The 23599-nt window shown below is 32.3% G+C and overlaps 2 protein-coding genes across 2 annotated transcripts; one reads left to right on the top strand and one right to left on the bottom strand.

Moving 5' to 3' along the window:
• Nucleotides 1–2624: 2624 nt before the first annotated feature.
• On the top strand, nt 2625–5878 carry LOC117329783 (beta-1,3-galactosyltransferase 1-like). Its single transcript, XM_033887916.1, has 2 exons — nt 2625–2771; nt 4326–5878. The coding sequence occupies exons 1-2, from the start codon at nt 2708–2710 to the stop codon at nt 5534–5536; spliced, it is 1275 nt and encodes a 424-aa protein (XP_033743807.1). The 5' UTR covers nt 2625–2707; the 3' UTR covers nt 5537–5878.
• A 4089-nt stretch (nt 5879–9967) lies between these two features.
• On the bottom strand, nt 9968–22931 carry LOC117329784. Its single transcript, XM_033887917.1, has 7 exons — nt 22500–22931; nt 18368–18447; nt 17972–18075; nt 17579–17651; nt 17384–17463; nt 16493–16565; nt 9968–14100 (listed from the first exon to the last, which is right to left on the bottom strand). The coding sequence occupies exons 1-7, from the start codon at nt 22790–22792 to the stop codon at nt 13883–13885; spliced, it is 921 nt and encodes a 306-aa protein (XP_033743808.1). The 5' UTR covers nt 22793–22931; the 3' UTR covers nt 9968–13882.
• Between the last annotated feature and the right edge of the window lie 668 nt (nt 22932–23599).

Below are 23599 nucleotides of genomic sequence, written 5' to 3'. Positions count from 1 at the left end.
TAAGATATTGATGCATGTCGGCATTCTATTCTTCCTTTTGCATTTATGATTTGATGGAATTGATGAAAATGGTCTGATTGATATACAAATTATGTGTTTACATGTAATCTAAAATCTGTTTCAGAATTCCGGACGTGTGTGTTAGAGAAGTCAGGGATTCTTGTAGGAAATACTAGCTGTATATACATGTCTGACTCAAAAATATCGGGATTTAACGCTGACAATTATTGCTCGTCCTCGTCTGTCTCTGGGCGTCTGTTTGAGCCGAGATCTGAAACCTTATCAGACAATTACAAGCTGCCTTTGCTTGAGCATGGCTATACAAGTAAGTTTGCCTTGATATTGATAATTCAATTATATTCTTTACAAAGTAAGAAGGACTAAAGGGCTGTATGATGCAGTTTAATTCAGTTTTTGTCTACTTTCTATCTCTCTCGTTTTAATGTAATTTGATATCTGCAGTGTAATTTATATGACCTTTAACCTCACAAAAGTCACATCTACAGGTCTGTCAAAAATGTCAATAGAGGCGATCAGCAATTGGCATTGTCCACGTAAAGTGAAAAATGAAATCGTTAAACACAATGCATTGAAAAAATATGCCATGCATTTTTATTAGTATTTTCGTGTTTTCAAAATTTAGCATTTTCATAGCATCTAAAAGAACATACAATATCAATCTTCTCGTATTTTTTTCAAAGGTATCCATACATATCTGTATTTTGTAAACATTTTGTTTTATCGTCTTTAAACAGTAATTTCATTTCGTTAATTTCCTCCACAAAAACACTTACACTGACTGCTTCATTTTCAGACGACAATCTACCTTACTGGATCGGACTACATTACAACCCATCCAAGGCTGTTTACTATTGGCTATCGGATGGGCTGGAGGCAAACTACACCGACTGGTGCATTGATGAATGTGCTACTTCTCCTCCCCAACCCGATTTTCCAGCCTCCCAGTGGTGTACGGTCACAGTATTTTTACACAATCACGGAACTTTCGGTTGGTGGGATAAACCATGCACGGCGACATTCACCGCAATTTGTGAAATAACCTTATCATAATGTCAGCGAACTAGTACTGCATGACGGGTGTCGTCGCTGAAATCAAATATACTTACACTTCCGGGACGCCAGGTCAAATTTCGTGCATGTATTTGAATGAAGGTTCTGTTAGCATATCGATATTCTCTATTAATTTTTGCATTTGAAAATTTGTTTTGTTCTTTCTATAATGCAATTAGTGTTATAGAAATCAAACGATAATTAGTTATCATTTAGGCATACACAGAGTTTATCGTAAAGAAGGAGATTAATTCAAATAGAATGGTGTGCAAATGACCTCTGACACCGTCATCACGATTTAGTGGTATATATAAAAGCCATGCTTTGTAATATCAAAGCAAACACAGTTTCATTCCATCATGGTTCAGAAACGCAAATTGATTTTTTGTATTGTTTATTCAAAAGATTAATGGTTGACACCATCCAGTATGATTCTTATTCGCTTATTTCTAACCATTACACTCATATATCACTCAAAGCATGTACTGTGTTCTTTTCTAGTACAAACATGCACCCTCAATATGCTTTAGGTATTCTATCTTTTTCAAAAAGTAGATTTTTTTTCCATTTTTTTTATACATACGGTCCGCCATCGTCATATTTCTTCCACAGGTTACCCATCACAATAAAATATCAATATCTGGGTACTATTTCATGTTTTCTATAAGGTTCAGCCTAAAATCGATTGGATATAACGTAAAGTGGAAGAGATTAAGAGCATTCAAGCAGACTTGAGATCTTCCATTGATTAAGTATCTCGATAGAGAAAATAATCCTATCAAAATCAACACACACAAAAAATCGAGATGTTGCTGATAGTTACTAAGAGCTGCTAGTTGATACTAATTAATGCAAATCACTTCAAAATCATAATTACTAATTACCAGTAAACACTATCTTAATGATGATCTCTGCTTGATAGTAAAAACTAATTACAGGAAATAGTTACCTAAGACTAAGAAATGCTAATGCAAATTGCTTTATTTATTGCCAGTCCCTTTAGATAAAACTTTTTATTGCGGCCAGTATCGCATGATATAATATATAATTTTAATAAAATATACAATTATTTATATGTATTATATAAGGTACAATATGATATATGATATAATGTAAAATATATAGTATACTGTACAATATACAAATATTTATATAATGTATAATATAACATAATGTATGATATAATATAATATATAATATGCAATTATTTATATAATGTATAATACAATCTATAATATAATGTACAATATTATATATAATTATATGCCAGGAGAATGTCACGATTTTTTGTCATTCCAGTTTCATAATGCATTAATTAGGCACCCTTTCATATCTAATAGAAAATTGCATCAATATTTGTTAAGCACAGAGATTTATATTACGATAATAAACATACAAGGCATAATATCTCAAATCAAGTTCATAGTTAGCTTTCAAACGAATCTAACTCGTAGTGTTTGAAGCTAACAATACTGAATGGAAAACAACTATTGATATAGGTGTATTAGAAAATGGATTCTCCTCCGGCGTACTACACATGCGCTAGTATACATACACCCATGAGTGTATCCGGTTGAAATCTACACAATGTTGTCAATCAGTTATCGATTAAACCACCTGGACATAAAACGGGTTGATGTCATGTTTATACCTGTTTTATCCGTGTAAGACCCAACGGATTCCACCACACAGATGTAAGGGTACGTATATTCTTGCAGATACATTCATATTGTTTTCTATATATAGGCCTTGATCTCGACAATAGGTACCGGTAGATACACTACATAAGAACCGTATTCTAATGACCCAGATATATGCTAACCACCTACTTATATTGCTGTTCAACAATTCGGTAACACATGATTGAGATAGAACTGTATATCTTTATTTATAAAGAAAATGATATACGTATATATGTGTGGGTGTCTCTAGATCTGTGTCTGAATATGCCTGTTACTTACACAGGTAGATCTACCCTGTGTTATTCAATACAATGCAACAATTAGCAGATCGTGATATACTGTTCAGTACCCGGATGTAAATAAAATAGTATCACGCCCGTGTGACGACAAGTACAATTGCTATGTATCCGGGTTTACTAAATTCATACTTAAATGAGCTATCTATTTATGGGTCTTTGGTAAATTCCTTTGAGGAATGAAATGCTTATAAATCCCATTTCTTTTTCTGATAGCTATCACAATGAATTGTATTGACTTACTTCATACGGAGGTCTATTGAACGGAAACTTTGAACCATTTTTAATCGGGAGCATCTATCTCATCTGCCTTTCTTTGATGGCTTTTTCTTCCAAACATTTAACATTGGCATAATTCCAACAAAAGTTTTTGGACAATTTTGAACGGTAAGTCCATAACCCATGGACTAATATAGGTCCATATTATATCTATTTCATGAAAGAAATTCTTAAAAGAGTTCAAATAGTTGTATCATTTCCATTCTTTTTGATGCAAAAAGTCATGAAAATCACACGAATTTGATTATTTAACAAATAGTGAAACAATAGCTAGATCCACCTACCTTCAATAAGGCTTGCCATAACTGTACGAAAATCAAGACAATTATTACAGGTTTATTAAAATACTGAAAGGTAAGGATTAAAGCAGAAATTGGAATGAAAGGTCAAAGGTTATTTGCTGTATAATACAGTTGTACCAATGGGCATTTCATTCCTAAGCAAAAGCCATCATCATCATTGTCGATTTCATGGGGTGATGAATGGAGTTGTTTCGAGACAAAATCAATCAAGTATTTTTCTGAATCGAAGCATGTATTTGGACTATTTCGAATACCTTACAAGATAAATTTATATGGGCTTGAACATTAAGTAATTTATTGGGTACAGGAAAAAGTTGATGATTTTTATCAGTACGTTAAATAAATAAGAGAAAATATATTAATTTTCGATGAGTCCTGATCAAATCAAAGGCGCATTTGGGACTAAAAATAGCTAATTATTTTAGGGGGAAAATATTTTCACTCGGATTTCGCTGACTTCTAAGGTAACTAAATGAATATGTGACATTAATGTTTTTCTTTTCTTTTTTTACGTTTTGGGACCGTGAAAAAAGTATTTACCAAAGACACAAGACATTAGGACTTTTCAATTCGAACTAGGAGTAAGATATAATAGAGGGAAATAATGAAATGATGCTGAGAGCCTAAATTTTTGATACCTAGGAGGCAAAAATATTTGTTAATTGTTAACTCTTTTTTTAAATTTTCATTTGCAGGGACTTATCAGCTCAATATTTTTAAAATGCAGATACCGTCTTGTATACGTACCTTGATTAAGGTCGAGGCGTTGATTCTGTACGGTTTGCTATGGATTTGCCTGATGACCGTACACTTTCAATTAAACTTCATCCCAAAACACTACCTCAAACAAACACAGGAACTGGCGCAAGAAGACTTTGAACAAAGGAGAGACAATAGGGATAATGATAACCATGACAACAATGCGACGAAAAAAGTGGGACAAGTTTATACAGGACCGTCTAGTGCTGAGGTTATGAAGTGGTTCATCCATGGACCGAAACTGGTTCAGTTGCCATTGCAATCTCGTAAACATCCACATCTTGTGTCATATGACGTCCAAAAGGAAGTTTGTCATCGAGGTGCGGTTCATCTATTGATATATATACAAAGTGTTCCACAAAATACCCACTACCGTGATGAAATCAGAAACACTTGGGGTGGGGTGCACAACTTCAAAGAAATTTACGTAGAACGTGTTTTTCTTGTCGCTGAAACGGAAGATAAACGCATTATGGAATCTTTAGAAAAGGAAAGGAAAGAACATGACGATATCATCATCTGCCATTTCAAAGACACTTTTAAAAATTTGTCGCTCAAAGCGATAACCTTGCTAGATTTCGTAAACAATCGTTGTACTCAAGCCAAATATATACTCAAAGTTGATGATGATATATTTGTAAATGTTTATTCACTTGTAGAAAAATTTGTTCCACTATTAATGAAAAAGCCAAAATCTATTGTTTGCCAATGCAAATATAATCACAAACTTGTCCTTGATCGGAACAGTAAGTGGTATATACCCCCAGAAGTTCTGTCCGAGTCTGACAAGGGTATCTTACCTACCTTCTGCTCAGGTTATGTAGTCCTGTTTACCAGCGACCTCGTCCCAATGTTGCTCGATGCCTCTTATACCGTTCCTTTAGTCCCCGTTGATGATGTATACGTGTTTGGGTTTCTGCTCAAGAAGGTAGCAGATGTAAACTTCATTGACGGTTCGGACTCTTTTACACTGAATCAGGAACTCGGAATGGATGAATATCAGAACAAAACGAAACCAATACAGCATTGTGTAGTTAGTGTGTCAGAAAAGGCCACACATGAAACGCTTTGGGAAAACACTATTGACAAAATATCTCCATTTGGGAGAGAAATTATGAACAAGAATCTATTACCATATGAATACTAATTTAATTTTATGTAACAGATTTTTTTTTTTTGCATAATTTAATCGAGTGTTTGGAGTTAAGTATATTATATATGTAAAGTCACTGCAAACGGCATGTTTTATCTACTAAGACACTTCATCCTCTATAATAAGCATATTACACTAACATTAATATTTTTACAGTTTTACATACAAATCGTAACTATTTTTATTTTATGATCCGTTTTCGAAAAACAGATATTGAAAAAAATCTTGCATTTTGATTTTCAAGATAGAGTTTTGTCTTGATTTTTTTTTAAAGATTAAAATGTAGATGTGTTTATTGACAGTAAATTAAGTGTTTTTAACAGCATTTGATGCATTTTCAAAACAAACAAAAAACAATTAAACGAGCATATTATAGAATGTTCTTGACTCTCTTAATGAGTTTGCAATGTACATGTATGTTTCCATTCCATCTATAAAATATTGTTTAGACTATGTAATGATGTTTTCAGTTAAGTAACGGCAATCAGTACTTAGTAAAGTGGGGTTGCCACTGCCCCGCCCCGCCGCTTTTACTACTGCTACAATCGTTATTTAATCAGCATAATACATTTACCAAGAGATTATCCAATGATTTCTATTTTTGTAGATTTGTTTTTTTATTTATTTTTGTTTTGTTTTATTTTTTGTTTAAAATTTTAGATTGAACATGTGGTATATAAGCTAGCCTAGCTAGAGTATAGACAAATAATTGAAAAAGAACTCGACACGCTAATATGATTTTCCCCCTAATTTTGAGTTTAGAAGCCTACAATTGGATATCTGTATTTTTAATCTTTTTAATAAAATTCTTCTATATAGTTTATCAACTCTATTGATTAGTGAAAACATGTTCATTTTTTGGTGATTTATTGGGACAAAACACCCAATATGTACCTGTGTGGTGTGCTATTCTTTTATACATAAAAGGTACCCTTAGAATACGTTCATATACTTATGTACATAGCAATATATTCAGGAGAAGATAATAAATGTGTTTAATATAAAGCATGTCCCTTTAATGCTTCAAAGTGCCTGTCTTAATTCAGTTATTTCTTTATTTGTTTTGTTATTAATGTTAAATATTTACAAATTAAGGTTGTGTGTTTGATTAATTATTCTTGGTATATATTCTTATCATAAAACTTAAATTATGTTGTGTACCTCGTGTAAATAATATCAAGGTCAATAATTTGCTTGCGTTTCACGTTGAATATTTTCAAACTACTGATATAACATGAAAATGGTTCACATTTGAAGCGATACTGAAATGTGTCAACTTTTTAAAGAATTGTTTATTTTACAAATGTTTTTAAAACCAGTTTTGTGAATAATCTATTCTGTCATTTTTAAAAGAAATTTTACTTTTATAAAATTTTCAGAGATTTTATACTTTATTTATAGGTAATGAATTGTACATACTATATCATTTTATCCTGTTTGAGATGGCTAATAACGTCAAATTATTGGGTTGCAAGTTCGAAATCTACGTGGGACAGTTGCCAGGTACTGACCGTAGGCCGGTGGTTTTTCTCCGGGGTACTCCGGCTTTCCTCCACCTCCAAAACCTGGCACGTCCTTAAATGACACTGGCTGTTAATAGGACGTTAAACAAGACAGACCATACTAAACGTCAAATTATATTATGTCATTGTCCATATTGTTCGATTTTGAGGATAAGATTTATCTGCTGTTTAAGAGAACATGAATTAAAAGAAAGAACAGTTGTCTACTACATAAATGTCTTAAGAAAATCCCAATATCCTTTATTAAGCTAGAAGTCAATGGCTTTTAATGATAGTTAAAAAATATCATTGTTTACAGAAATGTCTGCATATGTATTATATATTTTGTCACAACAAGTAAACCAATGTTATTTTTAACTATCGCAAGACGTATCGTTCAGTTTAGATAGCTTTTGTGTCTTGTCAAGGGGTTGAATTGCCCTGATAATCGTCAAATCTCTTCGTTCATACTGGTGTTATAGTTACGTATATCTTGATAGGAACAATAAGATTAACATGTTTTTGTTTCGTTTCTTATAATTTTGGTTTGATTTCTGCTATTTAGAGTATACTTGTCTGAAATTCTAAACTTTTGGCTAATATACAACACAAAAAAGTTTAACTTTCGCCGATTATATTCATGATCAGGTAAAACTTAATTTTGGCAAGTAAAGAACTATGCTTAAGACGTTGAAATTGACAGTGAAGGAAAGTATCAAGTTTGAATTACAAATTCATTTTAAGGCGCAATAGAATATCGAAATATTCTGTCATACGAATGAAATATACAGTGTATGTTATATTAAACGGGAAACCGCTCAGATTTCTTTTTATTGCATTTTATATACTAAAAAACAAAATTTGAAACATCGAAAAATCAATAGTGTCAAAAAGAAAGTGTGAGAATCAGTAACATAATTCAGGACGTCATCTCTTTGTGGCGTTACTCCACGTCAACTTGACGGCGCCATTTTAAAAGGACTGGTCAACGCAATCATAAAAGCGTTTTCTGCTGTTATCGGAGAATCTGTGCACGAATAACTATCGTTTAGTGAGTATTCGGTCAAAAGCTAGTCTGAATATTTCAGAAATACAGCCAAATAACCAATTTATCTATCTTCGCTTGGAAAAATCGGCAAGTTTCAATGAGATGAATACAAAGGTTCGCTCTGATTGGTCAAAATCGAGAAAAAAGCCCGTATATTTCACTGCAAAACCAATATTTTCACTGCAAAATTTTATATTTTCACTGCTCGTCGCTGAAGTTTTATTTTGTTAATAAATATTATATTTCCCTGGCAAAAATGCAATAAAATAGAATATAAATGGAAATATTCTGTGACGATAGTAAAATTAGATACGACTTGCATCCTGAATATGCTGCACTATCAAATTGTTATTGTATATTTGCAAATCACTAGAGTTTTCTCTTCAAATTAACTGAGTGTGTAGAATACTCGACTTATTGTTATGCTATTGTGTTGGTTTAGAATTCTATCTTTGTGAAAAAAAGCTCTCCAAAGTAAGAAGTGATATGAAGTTGTTACTGTAAAGATGTTTTATATTTAATGTATTGTTATTATAAGTGTGATTATTTATATAATCTGTATTAATATTCAACGTGTATATTTTGTAATTAAAATTTACGTATCAAGTGGGATTCTTTGTTCTATTTGTTACTAAAACACTGACGTCTGCATTACGGATGAAAATACGTTTACTTGTGCATGTACATGTTTTGTGTGTCATCCATGTGCACTCAATGATTACATAATGCTAAAACCCAGTGAGTTGTCAGGATGTACATTCTCAATGCCAAATTAATGTATCTGATATATGAAAATAAGATATTTTGAAAACTTTGTGAACTTTATTCAAATTCTAATAGTTACCTGATGAACAATTAAATCCAAAATATGTGAAATTCGTTAAAAAAAAGTCGAAATATTTCCAACACTTAATTGTCAATTGATAATATCTAGACATTTAATGATTATAAACACTAAAATTCCATATCAATTTGCGGTAACTCCTGGGCTCCTTATTTAAAGTTTAGGGGAGGGACGTCCGTCGCGCTGACACCGGGGTGACAGCATTAGCTCACGGTTACTCGATCGTGACCGGCGAGCTAAAAAACGTAAGTTTGATGCAAATATTGTGGGAAAACGGCATTTCCTTTAGCTCTTAAAGCACGTTTTTCTCTATTCAGCTTTCTATTCTGACCTTGATGTGCGTGACACCATGACGTTATGAAGGAAGATCGTTTTAGTCCGCTACCGGTGAAACAGGGGACTATAGGTTTCCTTTCAGTCAGTCAAGGACATATGTACCCGACGCCAAAATTCGTCAGAGCTCTACCGGTTCATCCCTTGAGAGATTTTGATCAAACTTTACACAATGATAAAGTACCATAATATTTCGGACAAGTCCGAGTTTCAGGATTTTTGGTCGCCATGGTCACTGTTATTGCCAGGAGCCGGTAGGCTAATGTTATAAATATAAAGCGTACATATGTATCTCTTCCAAGACTCCTTTTCTCCCTAATGACTCCCTTGGCACTGCCTCATTTTTGTGCAAGCCTAAGCCCCCCCCCCCCCCCCCCCCCCAGGTTGTGGCATACCGAATTAGCAGTTATTAGGAATATCTTAAGATTTTGTCTTCCCTCTCTCTTTTGCTTTTGTTGTATTTTTTTCAAATTTTATTCCTGAGTAACGTTCATCACTTAATGGGGTGCATAAGAAAACTCAACAGGCTCATTCCAGTGTCAGTGTTAAAAGACTAGTATGCCAATTCAAATCTGACAATTGCACAATAAAGACTATCTTTATGTTGTTGGACCCAATCAAGTAATCCTCAATCTTAAATAATTTTCTTGTTTTGATACGACACTTTAAACAATACTACAAAATACAAAGACAAAGACTTGACTGTTTTGGGGGTTGTTTATTGTATTTTGACATGACAATGCATAAGCTTTTCGGACATCTTAATGGGAAGATAAAGATACGGGAAAGACACTTCAATGTTCTAACACTCTTGAATACATGTAAATTACTCCACAAATATACATTCACATTTTACCAACAACATAAGACCATTCTATAGTAATATATCGTCGCGACTAAAAAGTCACTCTATTTCTGATGGGACTGATCAAAATTCCGGACTGAATAGAAAAAATGCATCACAAATAGGTTGAGTCAATTTCAGTACTAAAATAATAAAAACACATTTAAATATGAATATATAATATATATCGTTATTATAAGATGGTTATAATTATTTCCCCTGATACATCATCCATAGTTAACCCTATCTCACCACAAACAGTATATATGTATCCCACTTATATATATATATTTTTATCCAACCACCATATTATTGAATTTATGATTTTCAAACATACTGATAATGATCCATATTATCGACTCTGAAGTACTGTATACAATAAACGTTTATGTCAAATCTGATTCATCAGGAATAAATTATGGTAAAGAAACATTTTTACAGATTGTGTAGTTGCCAAGTTCAACACGACCAGCAAGGATTTACTCAACGCTAATGTGACTTTTATATTTTAACCAATCAGGGGTTATTAAACTGTTTTTCTTTAATCAGAGTTTATCCAATTACATTTCAGCCAATCAGAGTTTATCCAATTATATTTCAGCCAATCAGAGATTATCCAATTATATTTCAGCCAGTAACAAGACTATCCAAATACATTTCAGCCAATCAGATGATATCCAACTATATTTCAGCGAATCAGAGAAAGATGAAGTCATGTTCTAAGCCAATCAAAGAATTTTCCAACTAGGTACAATTTAACCAATTGAAGTACTAACCAATAGTTTTCTCAGCTTTCTTCAGATGATAATCCGACAACATTCCTAACCAATAGGATCACAATTCGACCGTGTCCTCTACCAAATCATGCAAGGTCACTGATTAAAATATAGAAAACCCGTTATTTCACTCAAAACCCAAAAGACCAACGAATAAATATTCATGAATAACAAAAGAATATATAATACATATGTTTCCCTCTATATATATGTACTTATTAGGCAATATAATATATAAAGCATATAACAAGTAAATTATGCTAAAAATAATACTTTGTTAATTACCCCATTTAAAATAATCAGCAAACAACTTTTAAAAAAATATATATATTTTCATTTGATGAATTGACAAAAATCTATCATCAAGGCACTATTACAACATCAGCTGAAAGCACGTGCAAATTAACCTATTTTTGCATTTCATTCATCATCGGACACCCACGGTTGATTGCACTACATGAAGTGTATATTGAAAGTGGGAATCCAAAGATGAATTTCAGTGAGGCAAAGAAGCGCAGATCTAACTGCATTCAAAAGCAAACAATACCGTACGATAACTAGATTTTTTACCAAATATATAAAGCTTTGCAAAATAGATATATTTTCCATTTTTTTTTTAAATCACAAAGGAACAATTTTTACTATAATTTTGTACAATTGTAAATCACAGAGATTTCTCGATTACTTTATTAAGCGAAAACATGATTTCGCAAACGTTAATCTTTGAAATCACTTTAAATTCAAGAATGATGCGCTTTTAGAATCAGACTCTGTAATATTCCTAAATTCCTAGTGACAAATAGCTTGGCTTCCATCTAAGTGTTATTTTCGACTGATCTGAATTCGCGATTGACTCTCCTTGCGCATTAACGCGAACATAAATCACACGCGAAATATAAGCGATTTACATCATTCATGAACAATATAATCAACTTGTACAATATAGATTCAGACACTGAAAAGAATACATTTGTACGACAATAATTATACGGTATCATATTACTATAATTCTTTATTTCTTTTATCAAAATCAATTGGTATCAAACAAAAAATGACTTTCCCAGGCACATCTTATGTATGATTACAAATAAATCAAATTAAATGAAAAGGCACAATATCTGGTAGAACATTTGTAAACACCCACAAAATAAAATTTTAATTCTTTACAAAAAATACTCAGAATTTGGTATGTAAATCAAGATTATGGCATTTTATCATGATTGGAAGATTTCACCATTTTGGCATATGGTATACCTGCAACTTCAAGGCCAGGTATGATGGAATTCTGTGCGAAAATTAACTTCGTGAAGGTATATATTATAGGCTTTAAAATACTGATTAAAAAATAGTATGGTACTTAATTATCTGTCAATAGTCAACATTATATCAGATTTTAGTGACATAATATAACAAGTGCCTAACAACAAAGTACAGTAGTTTCATCATCAAAGATTTTTTGTGTTCATCTGCATACAGTATAAGGGTTACTATCTTTCAATAAGCTTCTCCATATATTTGTAATAAAATATATAAAACAGAGTCAAGTATATCATATATAGATATATGTAAAAAGAGACTAGAAAGTTTATATAAATATATCACTTAATAAAACTGCATTGGTTCATTTAAAAGCTTTATGAAATATGCATGTGTAAAGTAACATTGATAAGATTTTAAAGCAGACATTTTTGTAAATATCTGTAAAATTTTGATGATTAAGAAAATATATTCTAGGTATGGATTAAAGCATTGTCAATATAGCAAAGAACTGCAAAGAAATCTTTGTTCTCAGTAAATTACATTTATCATGATTCTCTTTAATATTCCATGTAGATTGTCCAGGTTTTTTGAAAGAAATTTTATCTGCATTCATTCAACAGCTTATTATCTCCCTTGTTTAAATTGGAACTTCAGAAGCAGACACCCAACAAAAAAATGTTAAATGAAATCTCTTTTTTTTTTACAAGTTTAAGATTGCAGAGAAGGTTATATATTGATTTTAATTCATAAGAGTTTAAAGGATGAAACATTTAAAGGTAAAAGGACATAAAAAAGACACAACCGCTATAATGCTGCATTCTGTCTGATATATATGGTCTGGATATTTAACAAAAATACAAACATACAATATACTAGAATTGTATAGATTTGGTTTTTCTATGCCTCAAGTTTTAGTGGTTTTACCAAAAGTTCAAAAGCAAATCTTTATGTTGTCTTTTAAAACAATAATAAAAAAAATCATCTGAAACTATCAATCTTTACAGTATGCATTTATTAATAATGAAAATAAAGTGCTTTCAAACAAATGCACACCTGTCAAACCTGGAAAAATATGGACTGGAATCTTTTGAAATAAATTGGCAGTCTCATGCAGGTACATAATTGGTCTTGAACTGGCCCAGATTATTGAAAATGAAATAATTTTATTGTTTTTATTCCTTAAATCTGATTATTATTAATACTGAATTATAAGTAACAGAAAATGATGTTTTAAAAAGATGATTAAGCATCAAAGTAATTGAATCAGAGACGTGTATGTCACTGGCACAGGTGTACAGCCAAATCTCGCGACACAAAGCTTCCGCTCCAGATAACAATTGAGGCATGAGATATGGAGCGAGACTTACTTATGCTGCCAATCTCTGTGATATACAAGTCTCTGATTGAACTTAAATAATTTTCAAAACATCTCTATTTCCTGAAGCCAGGCTGCAAACTTGAGTCTCCAGTTTTTCAGTTTTGACTCGCTGACAGGTGTACAGATGACAAAATGGCTACTGTTTGTACAGATCATGAAAGGCAGTCTTAAATGGTAAACTATTAAGTTTTGGTGGTAAATCTTTCTAAACTATTTTCCGGTTTAAATTTATACACATAAACTAGCCTCTAGGCATTAGTTACCACACATAATGAGTGCATGACCACTGGTCACTCACTGGTCATTCCGTTGTCACTAGGGGTCACTAAGGTCACAAAAGGTCATTCAGGGTCACTCAAGGCACATGATGATGAGGAATGTTTGGGGGCCAATCAGGATGCATTAAGAACTCTCCGCGAGTTGCCTGGGGAACAAATCGAATACGCCTCATGGAGTTAATCTCGTTGGTACGTCTCTCTCTCAAAGATCCGGAAGTGGAGCCAACTCGCGAAGATAACTGATGATCAGGGTTGGTCCGGATGGACTGAAGAACTTTATTTAACGCATTGCTTTCTGAAAAAAAGAAAGAAGAAAAATCAGTTTCTCTGATTCTGAAAAAAATGTTGATGGTGTATCAAAACACTATATATAATTTAAAGCATGATTAATTGACTTAAAATTAATATTTTATGATAAATTTTAGGTTTTGCTAAATGAAAATTTTAACATTTTCTATATACATATATATTATTCAGAAACATTAAAATAATATTCTAATTAACAGTTTTTGAAAATTCATCACAAATTACAGTAGTTCAGCTTGGTAAAATAATGAAACATTTTGGCTTTAAAAAAAAAATGTTTTGTGGGCAATTGTCTTTGTGCATTTACAATTGTAGAGTACCACAAAATCCACTTATATTTAAAAAAAAACATGTCAAATTTCCACTGCTTATAAATCCCTGTACATAAACAATGTACATGAGTATGGTTTAAATGATTGAGAGAATCAAAAAAGTTAATGCAAATAAAATTCCCTCTTAAACTGGTAATTTTGCAGTAATTCATAATCTTAAAAAGAAAGATTTTTCAATACTTCAAAAACTACAAGAAAAGAGATTCAGCAGCCCAAGGGCTGGCTGTGACATCCACAAAAAACACCCCACCCCCCACATACCTGGCGATCACATCAACCATTCTATAAATATTATATGCATGCACTAAAATAATATGTTTTAAGAACTACATGAACTTCAAACATCAGTTAAATACATTAAGATTTATTCATGAAGGGTTCAATAAAGTCAAATGTCTATTTCTGCCAATGAGATTAATTTTCAAATCTCTATTTATCAAATAAATCCTTAACAACTATTAAGGCATAGGTCACAACAAATCAGTAATATGACTATTGTTAACTTAAACAAATTCCTACATTGTTATAGGATGAATGTGGATGGCATTAAATGACAGCTTGACTATTCTATTCTAATTTTGATGATATTTATTAAAAAATGTAGCTAGTATATAAAAGCAGGTGGTCTCTTAATGCAGGTGGTCTCTTAACACAGAGAGTCTCAAAACACTGGGACTCTTATCACAGTTGTCTCATAACACATGTAGTCACATAACACATGTAGTCTCTAAACATATAGTCGCCTTTAAACACAGCAATTCTCTTAACACATTGGCTCTAAACACAGTGGTCCCTTTACACAGGTGATATCTTATCACAAGCAGTCTCTTAACACAGGTGGTCTCTTAAAACAGAAGCTCTAAACACAAGTTGTCTCTTAACACAGTTGGTCTCTTAACACAAATTGTCTCTAAACACAGGTAGTTTCTTAAAACGGGAGCTCTTAACACAAATTGTCTCTAAACACAGGTAGTTTCTTAAAACAGGAGCTGACTGAACAAAAGTTGTATCTTAACTGTTAACAAGTGGTCCCTTAACACAGGTGGTCTCTTAACACAGTGATCTCTAATTAACACATGGAAGTCTCTTAACACATCAATTTACAGGCAAATTTTGATTTGTTTCCCCCAAATGCATGCAATTAAACAACTAAAAAAGACTACAAATTAAAATACACATCAGTCCATATACATGTACATGTAAATGTACATGTATCACTGTCAAACCACAACAATTTGTTAGGGTGTCCCACCACACTGGTTATCAGAGGTACTTACATGTACCTCGGGCTGACTAAGGCAGGCGACCAGGTACTAAATACGACAGGTGTGATGTATGTATAGACTTATATATAAGTTACAGGGACTTGGAAAGAATTCTCAATACAAATATATATATATAGACTGTGAGGTTAAGAATTTAAGTATCAAATCCCTGTGAATACAGCGTTTTGATTGTATGTACAAGTATTTAAAGAATCTTGTCGAAAAATTTAAATCATTCATCTTGACCATGGTCAGAAACCATTAAGTGACTTCCTATCGATTCTGCTTCGGATAATTTGCACCTGAAATTTGGTTTGGTTCCGTTTGTTTAACGTCTGATTAACAGCCAGAGTCATTTAATGTCTCAAGGTAGAGGAATGCCAGAGTACCCAAGAAAAACCACCAGCCTACGGTCATGAAGTACCAGGCAACTGTACCATATGGGTTTTGAACTTGCAACCCAGAGGTGGAGGGCTAGTGATAAAGTGTCGGGACACCTTAGTCTAACAACTCGGCCATCGCAGCCCATTGCACCTAAGACACTGGCTTAATATAATGACTTGACTACAAATGAGCTAAAAGGAACTTCTCCTTAGCCAAGTTAGTAGGAAGAAGCTATAGACAATATACTGGCCGGGTTACACCGAAGACATACCAGCTTCTCTTTAGTACAGTATCAGGAAGCGATCTTTCATATAATTTATTTTTATGGATGAAAGGTGCAGTAGAAGAAATTACTTTCTGATGACTGTGGATTGAGTCATATCTATTTGAAATGCCTTACCATCAGCTCCCGCCATTTTCATCCACCTGTGTAGCGAGGGCATGTCTGTGTTTGCTCTCTCCAGCTTTGGAACCTGGACAAAAAATATACACTTAATATTTTTTATGAGGACCATATGATAATGATTTTGATAATGATTTTATGTTCTTGATATAAGCTACTTCATCATGGCAATATAGTTGTTTCAGAGAGAAGTCCTTATCTCCATGGTTACTGGGCCTTTAGATACCAGCTATATACAATGTACAATTGTCTTTCTCAACTCCCTGGGGAGCATGCAGCCGGAGCTGCCATTCAGAGCTAAAAGCTTGAATAGGACACTTCTAACATTACCTAATCTCATTATCATTTATATAAGAGTCAAATACAACACAATAGAATGGTTCATGTTCAAGGATACAACACAGCCCATGCTGGGACTTGAACTAGTAACCCTTTGACCACCAGCCCAGCATTCTACTGCTAGAACACCATATACAAATTGTATATGCAATAAAAGAATATTTTAGAATTTTATTTTACCAGTAATTAAATGGAGAAGATTTCGAAGAATGCATGATGAGGTTTTCTCTAAATGCTCAGGAAAAATATGGGTAAAATCACTTAATCATGTCCCAAAATTAATCCTGCAGTTGTATATACTGGTCAAGGGCTTAAATTTATCTAATTATTCTTGTAAACATACTTAATTTGATGCACTCTAATTTTAGCACAAATCCAAACTAAAACAGGTTAGTAGAATATGATAAATTAATGCAATGAAGATAAATTACAATTAGGGCTATCATAATTCAGTAGAATGTATGCTTCCATGCAGCGCAAAAACTGCTAAAATAAAATTACCACTAAAATATGTATGTTTACAGTATATAACACCAATTGAACACTTACTGGTGATTGTAACTTCTTGTTCTGTTCTTTAGATGCTCTTGTTCGTTCATCCTGCATCATATTCATGAGTTGGAACTTATCTGTAATAGACAAAGAACATGTTTGTTAAATATGTCATTTCTTCTTTGTTTGTCTTTCTTTCTTTTCTTTAATGTTTTTCTTTCTTTCTTTTTTCTTTCTTTCTTTCTTTCTTACCTTTATCATCTGCAATTTTTAGCCAGGCACTTGCTGCTTGTGCTTCTGTTGCAGGGAAAATTTCTTTCAAACCCTATTAATAAAGAAAAAATTCAGGTGTATATTAGAATAATATTTCTCAAGGACTTTATTGCACTTTCATCATATATATGTTTCAGTTAATTATCTTGTTAACTTAGTTTTTAATTTCAAAAGTAATTAACAGATTTTAGGGCCTAATCCATTGTACAGGAGAAGAAATTCACAATAATTGATTGTGGATTTAAAAATTGTTTGGTTTCATGCTTGTCATCAACAAATGATAATCGAATATATGTAGATGAATAATAAAAAAAAAAAACAGCCAAGTAACACTGGTATATTGATTTGCCTTTTAAAGAAGTCTTGACTTACATCATCAGCATATTGGTTAATCGCTACTGTTTGTGGCCGTGCGACGTATTTCTCACGGATTAGTCTTCTCCTGATGTATTCATCGTCAGGCACAACTCCATCCACTAAAATAAATTAAAAATAAATAAATAAACAAAAATGGTTAAAACATTACAGAAAAGACTGTTCCATGGTTTTATAACACAAAATAGTGAAAAAACCTACTGGAATATGTGATAAGTTCATTTCAATTCCAAATATCGATAATAATGACTGTCACATCACTTTGTCTTAATGTAATGAAGTGACTGCAACCAAAAAGACTATATATATAATTAAGTCCCATAGTCATAATAAATTCTGTGTATCAAACAATCAAGGCTTGTTTGCTAAATTAAAATCAAAGTTGCTTTCTACCTCTATAGACATCTTTCCCCAGAGTAGCATCAGGATTTTGGAGGCCATCAATGTAATGAAGTCTATTTGTCAAAAACACTCTGAAACAAAAACAAACCACATATATTTAAAATAAGATCAGGAATGGTCATCATTGGAAGGCTGCTTAATAGCATATAATTTTAATATTTATTCTTCAATCAATCCATATATACTAGCTACTGTTCAGTTAAATTCCCAACAAATTCAATTTCATAGTCCTTTAATAAGCCCATCCATATCTATTGATGTTCAGTAAAATTACCAACAATTCAATTTCATTGTCCTGTAATATATATTGCTATTCAATAATTTCATTGTCCTGTAATTGCTATTCAATAAAATTCCCAACAAATTTAATTTCATTGTCCCATAATAAGCCCACTCATTTTTACTGCTGTTCAGTAAAATTCACAATAAATTAAATTCTGTTGTCCCCTAATAAGCCCACTCATATCTACTGCTGTTCAGTTAAATTTCCAACAAAATTATTTCTGTTGTCTTGTAATAAGCCCACCCATATCTACTGCTGTTCAATAAAATTCCAAACAAATTTAATTATGTTGTCCCCTAATAAGCCCACTCATATCTACTGCTGTTCAATAAAATTCCAAACAAATTTAATTATGTTGTCCCCTAATAAGCCCACTCATATCTACTGCTGTTCAGTAAAATTCCCAACAAATTCAATTCCATTGTCCAGTAATAATTAAGTCCACCTATATCTACAGCTATTATTGAACACTCTTGGCTAGCAAAGTAGCCTCCAACCCAGGCCATCTTAAAATCCACTTGAGGCTGCTGCAAATACAACCTTTAATATCCATCCTAACACCAGCAATCATTAAATCTTTAGATGGACAATTGTACTCATAAAACTGACCCATTATACAAAATGTGCCCAGTGGGCCCAGTACACTCTTCTATATCTATCCTCAAATAAGTCTGCCGTCACATCGTATTAACCTGCGATGTTATTTTGTTAAAACCTTTAAGTTATATTATCTATTTATTTATTTATTCATTCATTTACTTTTAGCATCTGTACACCACCTAAGATGTTTCCTAATTAATAATAATAGGCCCTCGGCGAATTAAGTATCGGCCGTGGGGGATCGTTTTTAAAACATTACAATTTTTTTTTTTTTTTTTTTATATCTCCTATATTTGTGTAACTGTTCCATGTTCTATGTCTATATGTGATCGTATTTAATTTACCTGTGTCTTGATAAAGGGGCAGATTGCCTCGAAAATTCGACAATTTACTTGTCTGTACTGTCGTTATTACTACTTGACATATATATATATATAAAGATCTCCCCAGTATAAAAGTTTAGTTTTACAGAACCACTTTTAGCTTACTACATTTGTACATGTATTTCAAAATTGATGATTCTGCAAAAATTAAGAAGATGGTTTATTTGTGGGCAGGGGCTAACTGATTTACTGATAGTAATACAGTATCTATTTTTTTCAAAGTTTCATGGTCAGTAAAATACATTAAGTTAATAATTTTCAAACTTCATTTTTGTATCTGTTCTTTCAAAAAGCATATTTATCATATTCATATAACCGAACTAAAATATTTTCTTTTCATGAAAACTGTTTTGTAAATCGACTCTCTTACTAGCAAACTAGCTTGTAGGTTAGTGCTGGTTGTGCATTTGAAACTCTATCATAAAAGCGTATACCAGGTCTTTCAATTTGTGGACCTTAAAATACAAGCTTTACAATAAATGTTTAAACTTCATTTTTGTACCTGTTCTTTTAACAAGTATATCTATAATACCCCATTATAGTCTTGCCAAGTTAAAATATTTCCTTTTAATGAAATTTGTTTGGGAAATCAACTCTCTTACTAGCAAAGCCTGTCGTAGATAGTGGGATGTGTATTTAAAACTCTTTGATAAAAGTGTACAACCTATTTAAGTCTTTAAATGTAACATGTATGTATTTGAAAAGGAACCCTAACAAAAGAAGCGATTATAAATTATTCTTCAAATAAAGTAAAACTGTTTTCTTTATGCATTGCATTTTAATCAATTTCAATATCAATAGACCTTTACCAGGTAACGTTAGGCTGAATGAAAATAATTACTTGGTTCTTCTAACAATAGTTTCTATATATTATAGATGGGGGAAGAATAGCTAACTTATTTTATTTTCTGTATCATTTTATTGGTGAATATGAAAAAAAAACCCAGATTAGGACATTTTTTTTTTTTTTTTTCAACCCAATCTTGTCCGTTTTCATATAAACTGGTTCAAAATATGGGAAACAATGATTTATTTTGGCTCTTTGTTTTTTTTCACATAATTATCATGCGCTCTTATTTTATGATTATAATGAATATTACAGGAGAAAGATTGTTGGTGATTCTTTTTTCCACAAATTCTTCTCCCAAAGAATAATGAGGGAGATTTTTACTTTATTCAACCAGGAAAAATATCCGAGATGAAGGGGCCTTTTTTTCATTTCAAAGCAGAAAGGGAGCCGGCCTGAGAACCCAAGTAGTTTTGTTTAGCCGAATGGCTATTAATTTTAAATTTGCCAACCAATTCTTTGACAAAAGTTTCAAGCATATTGAAAGTTAGACCTGTACAATGTGTACACTTTTCATGTAAGTGAACAGATTAAAAATTGTTTTGTTCCATCTCAATATCCAATATGGCTATCACAGTCAAAGGGCTATATGTAGTGAGTACTTGCTGTACTATCTACTAATCACAGTTCATTTTCCTGTGTATGGGTTGATCGGTTGAGCGTTTATTAGAAGTCATGGGTTCGACACCTAGCAGAAGAAGTGATTTTGATTGAGATATAATCATGTTACATACATATAAATATTTTACTTTATCTATAAAAATGAAGAAAAAAAAATTAAAAAATGAAAATATGATCCAGTACAGTCTAGACAGACTCAAATAACAAAAAAATATTAGTAATAATTAGAGGTATGGTACATAGACTGAATTGGTATTGTCTTCAGGATATATTATGAGATTATAAATTCATGTATATATATATAGACTTTTGGGTTTTTCACAAAACAACCCTAACTATGTTGGTGCAAAGTTAATGGACTGGGTCAAATGTCCAATAATATAATGCTTCTACCATGTTTATTGTTAATTAATGAACCTAATGAACACCTGTAACTTGATGGGTGAAATACTTTTGAAACATTATGATGAAAGTTTTAGCACATAATGAAGTGTATATACTACAACACTCTTGTCAATGTTAGCTTTGATCTCAACTTCATTCTTAACAAAATACTGACAGTATAATTTCTGGATATTTTCTGAGGCTGACTTAGATTTTAATTGACATTGATGAAGAAAAAAAAAGGAATTCCTGGTGTAGCTGCATGACCCTCCAGCCTGTAATCTCCTGTCTTGCCCAAATTTCCTCTCACCAGAAGCTAGAACAGGGGATCTTATATAATTATCTGTAAAGATGTGTAAGTTCAGGTGTTAAGGCCAGGGGAAACTCTGGATCGCAATAACCTAGTGTAAGTGAAGGCAAATCATAGTGACGAGACTGAAACTCAAACACAGGACCTCACAATATACAAAGATGCTCTAACCATTTTTGTTATATTGTAACAGTAAGGAGTAGTGAAAATATCCTGCCCGTACCAGGCTTCAAACTAACAACCCTTCACTGTCAAGGCAACAAAGTCTAGTTCTGTTAAACTAAAATGAATGATGCTAGTCCAGAATTACTCTGACTGTCTATATGAATACATATGTATATCCACAATATACATGTATATTACCTTATCTGAGAGAGTGCACATTTCATTCCAGTTTGATACAGTGTGACAATATCAGATCGAATGCCAAAATGTAATTCTTTTATAACTCTTGATGTTTTTTTTTTTTATTTCCATTAGTTTATTTATTTATTTATTTGTTGTTTTTTTCTCAATAATATCATATATAGATTCTATATACATTGTACATGTGCAATGTAAAAAAGTTTTTTTTTAACTCTTTATAATATGGTATAATACCCCTGCAAAGAAATAGGCTCAACACTATTATATCAATTTGATATAGAAATTAATTAATATGATTAACGCCGAGTTTATTATTATATAGAACTTACAGAGGTGGATGAGGCTTATTTTTTCTTGTTGGTGACGTTGGCCTGGATTTTGTCTGTTCATCCAATGATCTCCCTTCATAATGGCAGTTATATGATGTGGCATATGTAGGTTTGGCGGACCACACATGTCGTGCGTTTTCTCTGATGTGTCTTAGTTCTCTCACATCTGGCCTTGGGACATTTAATAAAGCATGCTCCTTCAACATTGTCTTATCCAAAGGAAACGCTGTTTTAGCTCTTCTCAGATTTGTCACTGGTTGGCCAAATCCTGGCAATATATGTCCCGTCGCCATAATTAAATATGGGTTACTTATATAAAAACCTGTATTACGAACGCGTATACATGCGCGTGTTTTTCATTTGCACTCAATATACAGGTAAAGTCAATGATCTTATCTTCTGTTTATGTGCACTAAGCAACGATTTAGGAACCGGAAGTTCAGGGAACCTGCTACTTCCGTTATCAGAACGAGGCTTGTTAACATTCTGGTATTACTAATTACAGCTTGGTAGAGTCGGGCAGCGTGGCAGTGCCATGCTCTTTATCACAGGTATGTATACGAAGTGCCAGTACTTTATTTCATACTACACTGAGACCACCGATAGTGGATTTAGTACCGATCGGCAATTGACTTAAACAAGATAATGTAATAACTATAATTTGACAGGATTTATCGGTATGTGATGATATGATGCGGCCTTAATTGCTAAAAATAAAAATAAAAAAATAAAAAAAATACAATAAATATTCAAATTTCGAATACAAAGTGTAGACGGGTGAATTCATTTCAGTCATATTTTTTTCTGCGTGTGAAAGTGTCGAATATATATTATATGGACTATAATGCATACTTAAGATACTTAAGATTTGATATCCATATAAATGTAGTTATGTTTTCCAAGGTATCTAATCTTGCAATTTTAATCAATCACCAAAGATCGCGAAAATAAAACCTCTTAAGAAATACTTAATTTTTCCGCATCTAGTATATACATATCTCGCTGACAAGATATCAAATTGCCTTTTTATTTGTTTTTGATTAATTATAACATATCAATTTGAATAAATCTTAGTAACGCCAGTACATGTATACGTAAAC

The sequence above is a fragment of the Pecten maximus genome, chromosome 6 (assembly GCF_902652985.1).
Source record: "Pecten maximus chromosome 6, xPecMax1.1, whole genome shotgun sequence".
Taxonomy (NCBI): domain Eukaryota; kingdom Metazoa; phylum Mollusca; class Bivalvia; order Pectinida; family Pectinidae; genus Pecten; species Pecten maximus.
Note: the sequence above shows the minus strand (reverse complement) of the source record. Positions and strands in the feature narration are given on the sequence as shown.